Source organism: Colias eurytheme, chromosome 12 (genome assembly GCF_061535395.1).
Source record: "Colias eurytheme isolate Ceu_HAF_F1 chromosome 12, ilColEury1 Martin Lab GWU primary, whole genome shotgun sequence".
Taxonomy (NCBI): domain Eukaryota; kingdom Metazoa; phylum Arthropoda; class Insecta; order Lepidoptera; family Pieridae; genus Colias; species Colias eurytheme.
The window spans coordinates 3903075-3922095 of record NC_142991.1 but is presented as its reverse complement, the minus strand read 5'-3'; the positions used below and the strand labels follow the sequence as shown (position 1 = coordinate 3922095).

Genomic DNA, 19021 nt, shown 5'->3' with positions numbered 1-19021 from the left:
TTGCAGTAAGTTAATTTATTTTACAAAATACATATAGAGTACCTAGTCACAATTTATTATCTTTTCCATTTTCTCAAGAGGCTTCAGTATCATGAATGTTAGTTCTTTATTTACCCAGCAGGAAGAGGATTCTTGCTTGCAATCTTATTTTTATAAAGTAATTGTCATCTTGAAAAGTATTGAAATCAATATACAGGGTGTCCCAGCAACGGTATACTAAGCCCCAAGGAGGTAATAGTTTTGCATACGCTGAGTACGTAAAAAATACTTATAAAATTCCAGACGAATTTTTTTGACAAATAGATGAATTCTTAAAACTCTATGTGCACACCCCTAACAAGTAACCCGCTCAACTTTGCCACCCGCACGTGAGCTATCATTTAAGATTATGTTTTCATAGACAAAATGCTCACATTAACGAAGCGGCATATGCCGGCTGCGCGAAGCTAGAGACGAAAACATGGATTTTAAGGAAAAATTAAGCAAAATATTTTTGGTGTACTTTGTTGTTTAAGTATTTTTTACGTGATCAGTGTATGCAAAACTACAAGTCCCTTCGCGCTTAGTATACCAATAGTGGGACACCCTGTATAACGGCTATGTAACGCTAATTACTATCTACCCACTTAAACAATTTGCCTAAATATTAATTCTGGCAAAACAAAAACTAACAACAGGTCAGTAATGAGTATAATTAATATAATATTCAAAATTAATCTATAGCAAATATTTACTGGAGATCCTTATTCAGATTGGACCGCCTCCTTGGTACAGTGGTTGACGCGTGAGCGTAGACCGAGGGGCCTTGGGTTCGATTCCCGGTGTAGATGAAGAAAAAAAAAGTCTCGGTCTGGCAGGAGTCAGGACACAGAAGGCTGATCACCTACTAGTCCCTAAAGAAAATCGATCAGTGAAACAGATGTATGCATAATGCATCTGCCCCTTACCCCACTTGGGGACACGGGACTTCACTTTTATTCAGATTGAATTCATATATATTTTATTTCAGTAGGTAATTATTTTTTTCCGTTTCCGGCGGTCTCAAAGTAAACACGTACGTCAACGTCCTCCGCAAATAAAAATCAATAATAGTGAAATAAGTGCTCCTTTGTGGCGTTACGACGCATGATCCGCTAAGTGTGACCGTAAACGACAAAATTGGATAATAATCACAGTGCAAAACAAAAATCTATCAGAAAAAACTGCAACTAAAAACCAAACAATTTGCAAATCATTCAACAGAGCTGCCATAACAACGATCTATTGTGTCAATTGTCAAATGTCAATCAACCGTCAACGTCATTTGACATAGACAAGTCAATTGTGACAGTGTGACCATCATTAATAAATAAATTTCCACTGAGTAGTATTGCTTCGATAAACAAATAAAATGGATAAAAGTATGGAATTGCTTTTTACAAAAATCGACGAAAAGTTGAATCAACAAACAAAAATTTTAACTGCGGCAGTAACAAAGAATGTTATGGAGGCAATAGACGAGAGGTTTAAAGCGTTAACGGAGGAAAATACTAAACTCAAAACCAAAATTTCTTCATTGGAACAAAAACTAAACACAATAGAACTAGAAAAAAGAAAATATAACCTAGTCTTCTTTGGAATTGAAGAGTCTGGAAAAGGAGAAGCAGAGATGGTAGATTACATAAAGGATATAATAATAGAAACAGGAACATACATTGAAAGCCATGAAATAAGAAACATATATAGAATCGGTAAAAAGAACAATAAAAGCCGTCCCGTCGTAGTAACCATCGCGTCTATATGGAAAAAACATATCATATTGAAAAATAAGACCCATCTCCCACCAGGTATATACGTCAAAGAGGATTATACTAGAGAAGTGCTCGAACAACGGAAGCAGCTGCAACCACAACTAGTGAGGGAAAGAGAGAAAGGAAATATCGCTTTTCTCAAATACGATAAACTAATAGTGAAGAAACCAACAGAAAAAACCAGAGATAAAAGAAAGAGAGAAGAAACAGGCTCACCCAACTCACACAATACATCAACCCAAAAGAAAATAAACTCGAAAGAAATGACAAATACAGCTTTTCCCAAGAGTAGCACAAAAGAGATTATAAAACCAAATATTTTCAATTATGTTGAACGTGGAAGAACAGCCTCATTATCTGAAACTTCAAAAAACTAGAAATGACCACCGGCAACAGAAACATAACTAAAACAAACACTAGAACATTAATTAAATCAACCTTCAAAAGAAATACCCCAAGCCGCCTGGTCAACGTGGGGCAAGACGACCACTACCCTCCATCAAATAAAAATAAACAAAATGATATAAAAAAACACAACATACGCAATAGTTTAATGTCAAGAAGAGAACAACACCTCATGATATGCACATTTAATGTAAGATCCTTATCTACTAAAGTAAGGACCTTAGAACTAAACAATGCAATAGATAAAATAAAATGGGATATCATAGGACTCGCAGAAATTAAAAAGGTAGGATACACCATTGAAGAACATAAAGAATACATATTTTGTTATATGGGAGAGACTCAAGGTCTTCATGGTGTAGGATTTTTAATAAAGAAATCGCTAAGAGACAACATATCGGGCTTTCTAGGAATATCAGAAAGAGTGGCTCTGTTAAAACTGAATTTCAAGGAAGGAACACTATCACTGATTCAAGTATATGCTCCCACAGAGAGTTCAAGCGAAGACGAAATCACAAAATTCTACACAGACCTATCAAGAGCGCAAGAATTAGCGGACAATAACAGATTAATCATCGGAGATTTCAATGCTAAAATTGGACAACCGAAACCACACGAAAATCTCGTATTGGGCAATTACGGTTATGGCATACGGAACGCAAGAGGTGACCGCTTAATACAATACGCTCAGGAGAATAAGCTGTCCATCATGAATACATATTTCAAGAAGAGAAGTTCCAGAAAATGGACATGGTTATCACCAGATCACAAAACAAGAAATGAAATCGACTTTATATTGAGTTCCAACCCAAAATCTGTAACAAATGTTGAAGTCCTGAATAAAATAAGCTACCCATCAGACCACAGAATGATAAGATGCTCTTTAAAAATACAAAATCCTAAAATGAACCGTCGAATAATCAAAACCATGCCCAGCAAATTGAAGTATACACACGAGACAGAAAACTACATAGAAAATCTAAAAGAGAACTTACCAATACTACGAGAATTCCTAAAAGAAGATCAGTCTGTACAATCATTCAGCAACAAACTGGAAGAATTAATCATTAAAAGCCTTAAAATGGATAAAAACAATAGACAAAAAAACAAGATCATTAGCGAACAAACACAGAATTTAATCCGTAGAAGAACTGAACTTATGTTCACAAAGAACAAATCGAAAGAAACAAGAGAAGAACTCAAGAATCTGTTCAAAGAAACCAATCGAGCAATCAAAATAGATTATGCTAATCATAGAAGAGCAATAATAGAAAAAAATATGACAACTTTCCGGAGTTCCAAAAGAGCCTTTAAAGAATTATCAACTCATAAAAATTGGATACAAAGTCTGAACAGCGAAAAGGGTGAAATCAAAAATAGAGAGGGCATCATAGAATGTGCAACGGCTTTCTATACTTCTCTTTATGAAAAACCATCACATGATACAACACAAAATAACAAAAAAGATAATAGTATTAATATCAGTGGAAAAGAAATAGCAAAAACAGCACCAGACCCAATAACAGAAAGTGAAATAATAACTCAAATTAAACAACTGAAACCCGAGAAAAGTCCAGGTGAAGATAATATCCCAAATGAAGCCCTGAAAATCGGTGCGCCATACCTAGTTAAATACCTAAAGGATTTATTCAACTTAGTACTGGAAAAAGAGCAAGTACCATTGCAATGGTGTAGATCCAATATAATACTGCTATATAAAAAAGGGAACCCGCTAGACATTAGCAATTACAGGCCCATCAGCTTACTATCTACAATATATAAACTCTTTTCGTCAATCTTACTACGAAGGATAACACCAGATATAGACAAGAATCAGCCAATAGAACAAGCGGGCTTCCGGACGCACTTCTCAACAGTAGACCACATCCATACAATAGAACAAATCATAGAGAAATTTAGAGAATTCAACAAACCACTTTACATAGCCTTTGTGGACTATTCCAAAGCATTTGACAGCATAATACACCCATACATTTGGACAGCCTTACAGAACAACAATGTCAACAATGCTTATGTAAATATCATAAAAAACATTTATGCTAAAAGTGTAAGCAGAGTAAAACTGGAAAGACAAGGTGAAGAATTCAAAATTGGAAGAGGAGTACGCCAGGGTGACCCTTTGTCTCCAAAGCTATTCATCGCCGTTCTTGAAGATATTTTTAAAAACATTAAGTGGGAAAATAATGGCATATGGATACGAAATAAAAAACTTACACACCTAAGGTTTGCTGATGACATTGTTCTTTTCAGTGAGTCTGCAACAGGGCTAGAATCAATGCTACAAAAATTAAATTCTGCAAGCATAAAAGTCGGCCTACACATGAACGCATCTAAAACTAAAATTATGTCAAATAGTCAAAAGAAAACAATTAGAATAGAGGAAAACCCAATAGACTATGTAAATGAATATGTGTACCTTGGAAAGTTGGTTTCTTTTGATACAAAAAGCAACGAAAACGAAGTAGACAGAAGAATAAGTACAGCCTGGAAAAAATACTGGGCCCAAAAAGAAATTCTAAAAGGTAATTATAGCCTTAAAATAAAAAAGACAATAATGGATTCCTGTATTCTTCCAAGCCTTACTTATGCAAGCCAAACATGGGTCTTCACAGAACAAGTAAAGAACAAAATTTCATCATGCCAACATGCTATGGAACGAAGTATACTGAAACTAAGAAGAATAGAAAAACAAAGGAACGTGGACATTCGCAAGAAAACCAAACTAACAGACGCACTTAATTTCAGTTTAAAACAAAAGTGGAAATGGGCAGGACACCTCTCCAGATATAAAGATGACAGGTGGACATACCATACCACTAAATGGCAGGGCCCAATCGGCAAAAGGAAAGTGGGAAGGCAGAAGAAGAGGTGGGTGGACGACATAGAGAAAATAGCAGGAAAAAACTGGATGCGTATGGCCCAAGATAGGGATCTTTGGTACAAGATGGAGGAGGCTTTTACCCATAAGGGGCCACCTAACAAGGAATAGATAAATAAAAATAAAAATAAAAAATATATACTTATTATAAATATAAAAGGAAAAAAAAAAAAATAACTGAAATGTAATACGTATGATTATGTATTTATTAATAATTGTAAGGTGGAAATAAATAAAGCTTATTATATAGGTAATTATTTTTCAACAACTGCAACTTTCCTGCCATCTTTTAATTGAAGTAGAAATTAATAAATGAAAGGTAAATAATAGGTTTTACGTAGTGTTCATCTTGATCGCTAGATGTCACTGCAATTCACATTTCAAACGATTAAATACTTCATAAATCATAACTTTGAACGAAAAACAATTATTAAGTAGCTACTTCTGTCTGCGTCTAGTTTAAATGGTATATTTATGTATTACCTACCTCACAACTCAAACTCATACCACTGATAATATAATACTACTTATACTTACGAAGTAACTATTCTCTAATCTGTGCTTATACTAGCACTCATACTTACTTACAGATAATTTTGCATTACTAATTTTCTTCTTAATTAATAGGTCAGCTTTATATAAATTCAATTACGTTTCTCTTCTGTTTCTGTACTACCCAGAGCAGAGTAGAGCTTACCTACGTAGGACTATTTACTAATCTGTGGTAGAGCCTGATTGAAAAGAAAACACCTAGTAAACCATGATCTTCTCTCTCAAATATAATTACATAATATTTCTACTTTAATTTCTCGTTGTCGAGTATTAATGCATCTACACTAATAAATATTGATAATATCATAAAAAAACATTGCGTTACATTAAATCTATAAAGTAAGCTTGATATTAGGTTGGATACCAATAATTAGACAATTTCTAAAACCTATTCAAAATCACTTCAATATGGAGGAATATAATTATAAATATTATGAACCTACCTATATGTTTTTGAACTGTATTTTTTAATAACTCTTACATCTAACACCAGGGGCGTAGCTACCGCCGTATCAGCCGTATCAATTATACGGGGCCCCCACTCCAAGGGGGCCCCCAACGTGCGCTTTTGTGAGAAATCTTTACCCTTCCTAAGGGCCCCCAAACAAATTTTTATACGGGGCCCCACCAAGGCACGCTACGCTTCTGTCTAACACTATTTTATATTGCGGAATGTCAACATATTGTAGTAGGCAAGTAGTAGGTAATATAAAAAGGTTTATCGGAAACACGCATCGGCATGACTATCACGATGCATGGTTACAAACGCATAATAGTCATTGTTTTATATTCCCCGTGTAACTTCGGCGTAATAGATGTGTTTACGTTCACAAAGCTTAGATAGTTTTATTAGATAATAAATTGTATTCTCGAGCTTTGTTCTCTTGGAGTAATAATCAGCATAACGTGTCATAAAATATTTAATAATAGCATCACGGCAACAGAATTTTCTTCCGCATATTTCATTTTCCAAGTTCAAATTTTCTTTTCGTGGCGAGAAATATATGATCAGAAGAAAAATTAAGATCTAACTCAAATATTACGTACGTATACATATAAAAGCCATCTGCCATATCGTCCCAAATAAGAATAATATTATTTTTATCATATTTTATTAGAAATCGAGTTGAAAACTCAACCACAGACTCAACAGGAGCGACTACGACATCTGCAGGACTGATAGCGTAGCACGTATTGAAGGTAGAACCGAAAATTCTAAAGGCCCCCCCTATCATCGAAGCATGCATAGATTATTTTCATTATAAATGACATGTAAACACTTACCATATTTTTTATAAAATAAATAGTAGGAACAATTTTACTAATTAGTGATTTCAATTTCATGACTCTACTGCAAATTTTCCAACAATATAAACATCTATGAATAAAATGCATATTGTTCAATGATACGACTAGGTGTTATCTCTTGAATTATGTATTTTGGCGCCCCTTACGATCTGGCGCCTATAGCTGGCTAGATCCACTGGCTAGAGTCACTGGCTAGAGCTACTGGCTATAGACACTAGGCTCCACTCGCTCTACCCCAGAACGGATACTGAGGAGCAATTTTTAAGAGTAGATATTACACTAGTAAAATGGAAGCATTTCAGTTGAACGAATTGAAAAAGTTATATTTCACTAATCAGTGACATTTTCCACTAATTAATGGAGCTGTAGAACACATGTGAGTTGTGGCATAGTATATGACGAAAGGTGTTTATTTAATTTTTTTTTAGGAATTTCGAATGTATCCAGAAAAATATATCTAAATGTACCTACGTTTCACGTTTTGCAATGATTTGCGAGCTGTAAGAATGTGTAAACGGTTTGTAGGTAAACATGTATGTATTGTAAACTCATAGATATTATAATATTTATGTTAGCATTAGCATTCTGAAGGCGATCGACCTCACGGTACCGTGGAGGTCACTAAAAAGTATGTAATCGATGGATATTAGATACGCATTACTATTTTTTATTCCCAAATGCCCCTATTAGAAATTAATATTAATAAAGTATCGGGTCACATGTGTTCTGTTTAAAATAGCATCATGTGATGGTACATTGCTTTAGGCAGTTTCGGAAGCCAACAATGAATTGAAATAATTGAGCATTTATTAGTCCCCTTTGGATTTACTTACAACTTTTTACATCTGGACTAAAGAGTTAAAGGGGCCTCAAGGCTTTATTGATAAATGTTAAGAGTAAAGTAACAAATATTTAAATTCCTATAACTTAAAACCTTCTGACCAGCGGTGCTTCAAAGGTTAGGATGTCCACCATAGTTCCGACTTCATTCCAAAAGTCGAAACAGGAATAAAGATGGGTTGATAATTATTATGATGATATACTTACTATTGTTTATTCCTTCCTGATGATGTGCTGGCTAATTCCCCGATTCATTATAATCCTATTCGATATAACATTAAAACTTGCACTATATCATCATTATTTTTCTGAATCAAAAGTCGTTATCGATGAATTTTCTAAAAATATTCCTACAGACTGTCTATTAATCATCATATTAAACACAAACAGACGGTTAGGCCATTAAAATCATGTGTAATGCGATTTGATCGATGATTCACGTACGATTAAATATGGCATAGGTAAGGACAGTTAGTGCGGCCACACTTAGAATGCACCGGACGAAATTGATCCAGTAACAAGATAATTCAGTGATTCTGGGGTCATGGTGAGTTCATCAAGTGCTTCTTTTTTTAAGGTTCGAGGTGTTAGGTGGTAAATGCAATAGTAACTTTTTGTTGTTATATTGATTGACGGGATTTTCTTGATTATTAGAATTCTGAATCTGAGTAGAAGGATTCAAGAGGAAAAGTATAGTTATGGTAGGTACTAGGTATTAGGTACACATTATGTGATTCAAAATTAAATGTTATTTCTTATGTTTTCTGCAATAGGTATTGTGTGACTTACATAGTTATTATGTGACCATAAAATGAAATATTATTAAACGTTTACAATTTACATATAGGTACTAAAAACTGATCAAAGAGCATTTCAGCCTTTAGTTATGAATAAAAATAGTAATGCGATTCCATCTCAAATTACGAATCCGTGTGAAGGAAAAATGTAAAAACAAGCTGTCTCTATTATTTCGCCGAATTATCATTAATCAATTGGTGATTCTCTCACGCTTCGTTTGTGTATAATAAGCCAACCCGTGAGATTGTGTAAATTATTGGACATTATATGCTTCCGTCAATTTGTGATTATTAGGGCATTCATATGGGAATATACTTTACTGGTATTATACCTACTTAGCTTTTAATGAAAAGAATGTTTGAGTGACAAATCTATTTTTTTTAATATGACCTACGATATAACATCTGTTGATCAAGGCTTGAAAAATCCTTAAGAAATGATTACTTACCTAATCTAATTTATGTTTCTTTTTTACTAATTAAATATGAATAAATATTAATGTGTATTTGATAATTAAAGTGTTAGTAATCTGGGCCAAAAATCCTATTATAGACATTGAGTAATGATCACATAACCATTGTGAGTCATAATTCGACCACGTTTTAAAACGAGATCGAACTACTAATGGAATTTTGTTATGCTACGAAATATAATGTTCATGTTTGTTACTTCATGTTCTTGTTTATTAGTAGGTACCTACTGAGTCATTAAAACTTCGTGTAAAGTTCTATGGTGGACCATTAGCTTATGCTAATTTGTATGTTTGAATTAGCGCACTGTAAATACATTTATACCCACTCCACTCATTTAGCGAACGGAACATTTAGAAACTACGCAGTTTATATTTTATTGATAGACTAGTGGTCCGCCCCGGCTTCGCCCGTGGTACATATTTCGCAATAAAAGGTAGCCTATATTCTTTCTCAGGGTCTAAAGATTGTCTGTGCCAAATCTCATCAAAATCGGTTAAGAGGTTTATGCGTGAAAACAATACATACATACATAATTACATAATTACAAACTTTTCCTCCTTATAATATTAGTATAGATTAGAATATACATTGGGGATCTTATAAATATTGGACCGGATACTAATGATGAATGAAGTTCGTAAATACGGAAGTGATACGATGAATTATACAGAAAACATAACATGTTATTTGACTATGTAAATGTAACTCTCTAATATGTGTTATTATTAGAGATATGGTGATGATTTCTTCATTCAATTATACAATTTCAATAGCTTCATATTTATTGCTAAATAAAATGTTCCAAATGATTTCAGTGGAAAATTCGCGACCGTATTGAATACCGAATGAATAATTCAGAAGATATACTTTGAAATACTGTTATTTATTATGGACCCTAACATGGCATGTCAAATATTATTTAAATGTATTTTCCTTACGTAGACGTTAAAAGCTCATTCTTTTTACGTCAATTCTATACATGAATTTCTCCATTATTAGATACCGAATTGTTTTTATAAAATAAATAGGAGATGTGCAGCTTTCGTTTCATCTTCTTAAATTAATTGATGGTGGACTTATTTGTTTCGATCTACTACCACTTCATAATACTATATAATATCTTATTATTTTAGGAACTACGAATCCCTCCTCACTTATTTTTGGCATTTTAAAATATTTGAATACATAATGTATTTTTGTGTGATACTGCACAAGTAGGTATTCAATCCTCACGATAATTTATAAAAGATGACAGGTAAAAATGATCTCAATTGAATTATTTCCGCGAAAAGCCTCGACGATAGTCTATCCATCTTATCAGCGCAATTGCAGTTTTCCTCAACGCCAAAAAAGGTTCGCCATTTATCGCTTGATAGCAGACTTCTTTCGCTTCGTTTATTTTTCCTGTAATAAAATAAATTCATGAGTTACTAATTTGACATTGTGTGACTTCGTGAAGGGTGAGACATACATGATTACTATGTCATGTTTCAGAACGATGGACGATTCTCTAGTCCAGGGGTTCCCAATCTTTTTCAGCTCGCGGCGCAGTTTCATGTTAATTTTTTTGTCACGGCACCCTACCCTGTATGTCATTTACGACGCTATGTTTCTTATCGACTCGAGCGCTCAAAAAGGTACTCGCGAATATAAGAAGACTCACGAATCACGGCGCCCGCGCTCCTCTAACTTTCTACGGGCTCTACGGCGCACCAGGGCACCGCGGCACACAGTTTGGGAACCCCTGCTCTAGTCAATATTTAGTCATCTCATTATCCTTGCTTATAATATAAAACGTAGATATGCAGACAAGATAGTAATTTATCTTTTAATTCTGCCTTTAGATACAGGCTGTGGCGCCTTACAAACGTATTTATACTTATCTTATCAACCTATCAGTTTTATCTGTTTTTGGATAATGCTAACAAATTAACAATAGTAATTTCAGGATTGTTTTAATGTTTTTTATTACTGTCCACCACCTTCTTTATTCTTTCTATAGAAACACATCTTACCCTTTAATTATACGATCACACGAGTTGTAATTAATACCTATATCTAATTAACTGGGTACGGCATAAACAAGCATAAACATGACGTAAATTATCTTTTTATAGTAATTTTTATTAATCCATTTCAAGTTTATATTGACTTATTTATATATTATATAACGATATTACTCAAGAGAAAGAGCTAGAATTTATTATAAGATGCCCGTAACTATAAACGTATTATATTATTCGTGTCTCTATTATTATGACTTGAGAATAGCTTAAGCCTTATATAGATTGGGAAATTCCATCATAATTATTTTTCCGGAGAAAAATGGAATATGTAGAACATAAATATTTTAATCTTGTATAAGCCATTTATGATAGGTATTACCCACAGGTATTACCTATTAAAGTGAAAAGTTTGATTGTTTGCAATTTTATAAAGAAGCACACATGTAAGTATCCAAATTTGAAAATTGTTGAAAGGTTTATTTATAGAAATACCTATAAATAATATTTTTGTTTCATCTCGGATTTAAATCTGGGCTCATTTGGGTCGAGTATTAACTAATTAATATTTTTATCAAGATAATTGTTTTATTAAGAATTAATCAAACAAAACATAAACATTATTAATTCTCCGTGTCATCGGTACTACCACTAATTAAATTGCTAAACATAAAATATATTTTACTATGTAATAAAGCATGCTTTGCATTGTAATGTGTAGTACCGGTAGCTCAAGGTATATCATGAATCATATTCTTAGTACAAGTGTACTCAGTTTGAACTCAAAGTTAGGGAAGTCAATATTATGGTCATTGCTCGAGTTACTATAAATGTTTTATATCGATTTAACTTGAGCATTTTTGTAGGATTCTTTATTTTTACCGCGTCGTACTAAATCATATACATATCGAATTTCAATCTACGAATTTTATATATGCTTTTTACTAGTTATATTTTATCGTTTACGTATACGTATGTACGTATTACGTTTTGGACAATAATTGATGGTAAGTAATCATTTCTGTTTCCATATGTGTATTTATTTTGTTATACATACCTATTTTAGGAAATTCTTGTTAAATTTTCTACACATAAGATAATTAATCAATAATTATATCTAAGTATACTTACTTTTAACCATTACCATAAATAAATGAAATTGAAATAGACGCATATATACGTTTATTTCAGTAGAAGTTTTATTGAAAGAACATTCATTGTACGAGTAAAAATTGGATCGAGTTAATATTTGCCTGTCCCCCTTTACTATCTAGATCGCCTTGTCTGTAAATACATTCATTCATTATTAATTAACATAAGGACTACACATGGATGAACTGATAAAGAAAGTTGGCGCCAGAAACAATGCATGCAATTAAAACATTAATAGATTCATACATCGAAGCCAATACGGATCATTGATCAATTGGCCGTCTCACTATCAATATGTGCCAGTTTATTTTTAAAACCATCATTTAAGATAAATGGACATTAATAAGCTTGAGATTTAAATAAAATACTGATAGCGTGTTATCGTATGCAAGAGAATGCAATAATTACATGAGTTATATTTTTAAATGGAATGGAAAATGATAACAGAATATCATGAGATATTTTTATTTTGTTAATTGTTGAGATAGATATATATATATATAAACTGTATGATTAGTTATAGCACAGAAAATATAATACAGCTACAGGTTATAGTTTATGTATCAAGAGTTTTTTTTTATCAAAGTTCACATCTATAGACTATACTAATACTTGTATACGTAGTATATTATTATTAGTCTGTGCTAATACATAATTACTATCTATACTAATATAATAAAGCTGAAGAGTTTGTTAGTTTATTTGAACGTGCTAATCTCAGCAACTACTGGTCCGATCTGAAAAATTCTTTCGTTGTTAGATAGCCCATTTATCGAGGAAGGCTATATATCATCACGCTAAGATCAACAGGAGCGCGGCGGAGCCACGCGGTTAAAACCGCGGAACGCAGCTAGTAATAGGTATATAATATAAGCAAATTGAGATTCTTCCTGGATCAAGAATACAATCAATAATCCGGATTTGGTGTGGTGCCAGATTTTGCTTTTTTGGCTTGTCTTGCTACACTACTTATTTGTTGTATGCATTATGCATAATGCAGATATAGGTACTTAGGTAGGTATCTTCTTGACTCTGTATTGTTTCACTACATAGGTAGTACCTATAAAACTATAAAATAAAACATAGTACCTTTCCGCTGTTCGTCTTTCTCTATGTATGCTTAACTTTAGCGCAACGGATTTTGATACAGTTTTTAAAGTGAAACTTTTATTACATCGTCTCGAACTTTTTGGTCTGTGTAGCGCATGTCGCGTGACGGTCGAACCGTACTATAATTATCGTACAAATACGATAATTTTGTGCCTAAGCTTCACTTTTACCGTGGTTTCATAAAACCACACAACATTTTTAGGGTTCCGTAGCCAAAATGGCAAAAACGGAACCCTTATAGTTTCGTCATGTCCGTCTGTCCGTCTGTCCGTCTGTCCGTCTGTCACAGCCGATTTACTCGGAAACTATAAGTACTACAGTGATGAAATTTGATGGGAATATGTGTTGTATGAACCGCTACAAAAATATGACACTAAATAGTAAAAAAAAGAATTGGGGGTGGGGCCCCCCATACATGTAACTGAGGGATGAAATTTTTTTTTTCGATGTACATACCCGTGTGGGGTATCAATGGAAAGGTCTTTTAAAATGATATAAAGTTTTCTAAAAAACATTTTTCTTAAAGTGAACGGTTTTTGAGATATCAGCTCTCAAAGTCGTAAAAAGTATGTCCCCCCCCCTCTATTTTTATAACTACGGGGTATAAAATTCTAAAAAAAATAGAGGTGATGCATGCTAATTAATTCTTTCAACGATTTTTGGTTTGATCAAAGTATCTCTTATAGTTTTTGAGATAGGTTGATTTAACTGTAATTTATTATATTTGCTGCTACGGAACCCTTTGTGCGCGAGCCCGACTCGCACTTGGCCGGTTTTTTTTTAGAATGGTTAAAAGTGACAACGCGCACGTAGGCAAAGGGCTGAAAGCTATTGAGGCATAAAAATATAATACGTAGGTATGTTCATATTATAGCATTGATTCCACTAAATAACTTACCAGCCCGCACCTGCAGTAATCAGTATAGGTATGTACTGTAAAATATACGTAAATCGAATTCGTTACGGCCTACACTTTATCATCATTTAAACGTTACATAAATATAGATCAACCAGTTCACAGCCACACATCTCAATCATCGCTAAATTAAAAATAAACATTAGAATATTAATTGAGATAACAATCTGAGTGCGCCAACGAGGAAACAATTGACTCCCGACTGTAACTGACCTTTCGAATTGGTGTGATTCAGCAACAATCGTGTCGTTTTCATTTTCTGTTATCGTTGTGAAGAGGGTATTTGTAAATAAAAGTTTAATGAGAAAGCAATTAGGACAATTTTCAAGTTAATTGATTGAATATAAAGTACAACAATAGGCAGGTATCTAATATATTATTAACAACATATTTATGAGAGAAACAATATGAACCAATAATTATTAATTTTTGCCTACCCTTACCCGCTGTTGTGAAATTAAACTTCCTAGAACTCGTATCTCTGGCCTCTGCCATAGTAACAAAAACAGGCAAATGATAGATAGAATTTAATGAAACTAGTACTTACCGACGTTGAATATTTTAACAAAATAAATAGGTATGTATTTACGTAATAACACTTTAATTAAATTAACAAAATATAATCTTGTTTTCAATTTAATTACGTAATTTTATTTACCGTAATATGATATCATTCAGTAACATGTTATGTTTAGCGGCACGCCCTTCTCTACGTCTGGGTTCGTCAAACTTTAAAAGCTTTGCAAACAACCGTAATAATTTATGTGTAAAAAGAAACAATATCGTAAAAATTTCACACGTACACCTACCTATATTGTTAACTACACGCTAAATAAATAGCATGTCTTTCATCTTTAATTATATTTATATGTGGTGAAATATTTATTTGTGTCTTATTTGTTTTAGATGATTCATAAGCAAATAACTGCAATCATAAATAATTATAAAATTACCATATCACATACACAAGGTACGAAATTAACAAAGACCTTAATGTAACGATGAAGTCACCAATTTAAATAATTAATGAAATACAATTGGCAACTTACACTATTATTTTGTGATAATAATGAAATGCTAAAAGGGCGTGTTTCATGCGACGCGACGCCTAAAGTCTAAATCTACCTATATTTTATTGTTTGACCGCGGCTTGATCAGGAAGGACAACCAGGTTATAAGTAATTAAAAATTCTTAATACAGAATAGAAAAGCTAAACCTTGAAAATAATTTTAAAAAATCGGTGCATTACGAACACAAAAAAACAATTGTTTACCTTTATCAACAAAAAACAAAACAGAAAACTATTAATTACGATTCGTTTGAAGAAACGTTTTCAACTTCCGCCTTGGACCGTGTTTTGCAAGCAAGTCATCCAAAAATAAATACATCACAAATCTTCTACACTACAGTTTCCCTATTGCAACTATGCATGCATACATTAGTTTCAATTGTGCATTCGATTTCAAAATAATATACCTACATGACGTTTAATTAATGCTATAAAATTCCGTATTTGCTTCATTTCCATGGACCTTCAGGTTTTAGAATTGATTTTTTTTTATCAAATAGTAAATACATAGAAAATAACAATTATAATACATAATTTATCATATAACTATGTTTGATACCTAAATTAAATATATTTATTTAATTCCATGATGCAAGACTGACGGTTTTTTATAAATGAATTACATTACACAATACTTATCTATAATTAACAGAGAATAATAAATACGATATGTACTACACACTATGTTTGAGGTTTCCCAGAAATCATGCTATTATTAGGTTTCTTTGAAGCCTCAAACTAAAGAATGTATGTTATAATAACCTAGATTTGTTTTGAATACATCATTTCTTTAAATTGTATGTATTAGGTTTATCAATTCATTATTAATTTCCGATACATTAATGAAGTTTGAAGTTTGAAGCATTAGAGTATTATACATTGTAATTACACAAAATTACAAGATAAAAACAAAACAGACGTTCCAATTATCACTTTGTAAATAAGTTTACGATGCCTTAACAGCCACACCTCTAAGCGGGAATGGTAATGAGTGCGGTATATTACATGGTATGTATTGTATGTGTGTATATATATTGTATATCTAGATAACTATAATAGCAAACAGATACGTTACTGTAAACAAAATGTCTTATAATAGAAAGATACTTAGAACTTCTACAGCGCTCTATATATTTTTTCAACAAATGAATTTATTTTACCTGTACCTATTCGTTAATTGCTAAATGCACGCTATTGTTTCGCCGTAAGCTTGGTTGGTTAGACATGACTATTTTGATTAAAAACTAACTTTCCTTAAAAAGCTTCACTTTTTAATTTTATATGGCAAAAATCAAGTAATAGCAATATCTTCTAGCTGTAATTAGGTCATGTCTATGAGTAACTACATATATAATTATTACTACATGTTAAGCCAATTAATGTAAGGAACTTCCTTATCCTAACTTTCCTTTTTAAATCAAGAAACAATTCCTTTGAAACGTCACCGCGGCTGTACACACTCGTCGAGAGCCTCTCGTCGAGAGTCTCGGCCGAAAAGACTCTCGTCGAGAGCATGCCTGTACAGTGTACACACTCGTTCTAACATTTGAACTGAAGACTTACACGAGAATGGACGTAGAAATAGCTGCTGCTATTTGTCTTTGTGCCGTGAGCTATTATAATTTTTTAAACATTTACTATAAAAAAAAAAATTTTCAAACCATGGAGAAAAAGAAGATGGTGGATGATTACTATGCACCGCAGTAGAAACAGGGAAATAAATATAAAAACTTCCTGAATAGTTAATGTATTTTATTGTATTTTTAAGGAATCAATAGAAACGCTTCTTTGTTTAGGAAGTAAAATGGAAAATCAATTGGCTGAGTTGGTGGCAGAACCTTCTGGCCAATCCATACTAATATTATAAATGCGAAAGTAACTCTGTCTGTCTGTCTGTTACTCGATCACGCCTTAACTACTGAACCAATTTGCATGAAATTTGGTATAGAGATATTTTGATACCCGAGAAAGGACATAGGATAGTTTTATCCCGGAAACCTACGGGAACGGGTTTTTCTTTGAAAACGCGGGCGAAGCCGCGGGCGGAAAGCTAGTTTAAAATAAATCCATAAAAAATAAGTTCCATAAAAAAGGTTCTGTTTGATAGCACTCCAAAAACTGTAATTCTCGTTCATTAGACCACATAGTGAAACACGTGCGTTCATAAATAACGTCAGCGAGCAACTAACTGAACGAGTGTGTACTGTGTACATGCTCGCTCTCGTTTTCCTCGCGAGACTCAACGAGACCCTAATGGTGGCAGTACACATGGGCCCAACGTGTTGGGCCAACGGGTTGGGCCAACGTGTAGAGAGCTACTTGGCGGTATGTTGGCTTCATTAGCCTAGTTGGCGCCAATATTGGCAGGCCAACCGAATGTTGTCGGTTTTTTGTGCACACATCAAAGGATCTTGGCGCGCTCCACAAACAGCGTTCACACGTTGGTGTCTTGTTCAGTTTGTTGTTACTCGTCAGCGGAGACAGTATCGTTGCGCGTCAATGAAATTTACGTTTAACCATGTTCCGATAGCGATGGCGGCGCCGAGGTTTTACAATTCGTAGATTTGTATCGACATGAAGGAATAATTTGGAATCCACGGCATGAACTACACAAAAATAAAACCATATGACTCAATAAATTAGATGTTCTATTTTCTATTTATTATATTATTCTAGATGTTTTTCTTATCTAACTTTCATACAATGCGATAAAAAAATGAATATATTTATAAAATGAGTAAAATAGTATTAAAAAGTTACTTGTTCTTAAAAATTAAATAACAATATACAATGAGCATGATTTTGATCAAATTGTGCTTTATTACATAAATAATATTATCATTTAATAAAATAATATCTAAAATCTAATCTTTAAAGTTTCGTTTTATAGGTAAGTAGTTAAAATTAAATTAAATGTAAAATGTACACATTTTAAACATTTGAAAAAATCTAAACATAATAATGTTTTATTTATACAGTTATAAAAAAAGGACAATAGAGATTGGAAAATGGTATCATCGCAGACGGCAGAGTACACTCATTGTTATTGATGCACATGTACGTAATAATTAAACGCACTGTATATAAATAAATTGCCGCGGCTGCAAGAACTTCTACGGACTACGTCCATCTTTGAAGCGCCAATGCAGAATGATCAGTACGCCAATGTGTGAACAGGAATCTTGATATCCTTCATTTTTTCCCAACACGTTGGCCCAACGCCTTGGCCCCATGTGTACTGCCGCTATTTGACTCGGGCGCAAAAAACCGACCAGCGACCGAGACAGCCGAGGCGAGACACGAGAGTGCGAGACAAGACGAATGCACCATGTACATACTCGTTCTCGGCCTGTCTCGGTGTGTCTCGGCGAGTGTGTACAGCCGGCATCATGTATTTGACAATTGTATATTTCTGTAATCGGCTTTAATAACATGAAGAGTTATGAAAATTCCATAAATAGGTACAAGATAATTATATATTATAATGTAGGTATAAGATTAGGTGGAGATTATGGCAGGTAATAGAAGAAAGTATAGGAAGAGATAACTATTGAAGTTTTATTTCTAGGACTTTGTATATTTGAAGTAAACGCCTTGGACCTTAGCCTGTGACTCATGAAAATAAACTAATGTTTGAATTGAATTTAGGAATACAATTTGTTTTTGATGGGATTTTTTTATGATTTTAGGAATACAACTTGTATC

At 33.2% G+C, this 19021-nt stretch overlaps 1 protein-coding gene across 1 annotated transcript; it reads left to right on the top strand.

Moving 5' to 3' along the window:
* The first annotated feature begins 1390 nt into the window (after positions 1-1390).
* LOC149903901 (uncharacterized) lies at positions 1391-2167 on the top strand. The gene has a single exon (XM_090108194.1). It carries the CDS (start codon positions 1391-1393, stop codon positions 2165-2167), a length of 777 nt encoding a protein of 258 aa, XP_089964320.1.
* Positions 2168-19021: the final 16854 nt, after the last annotated feature.

Excerpts from the sequence above, each read along its gene's own strand:
- LOC149903901 (XM_090108194.1), top strand. The coding sequence starts at position 1,391 with ATGGATAAAAGTATGGAATTGCTTTTTACAAAAATCGACGAAAAGTTG.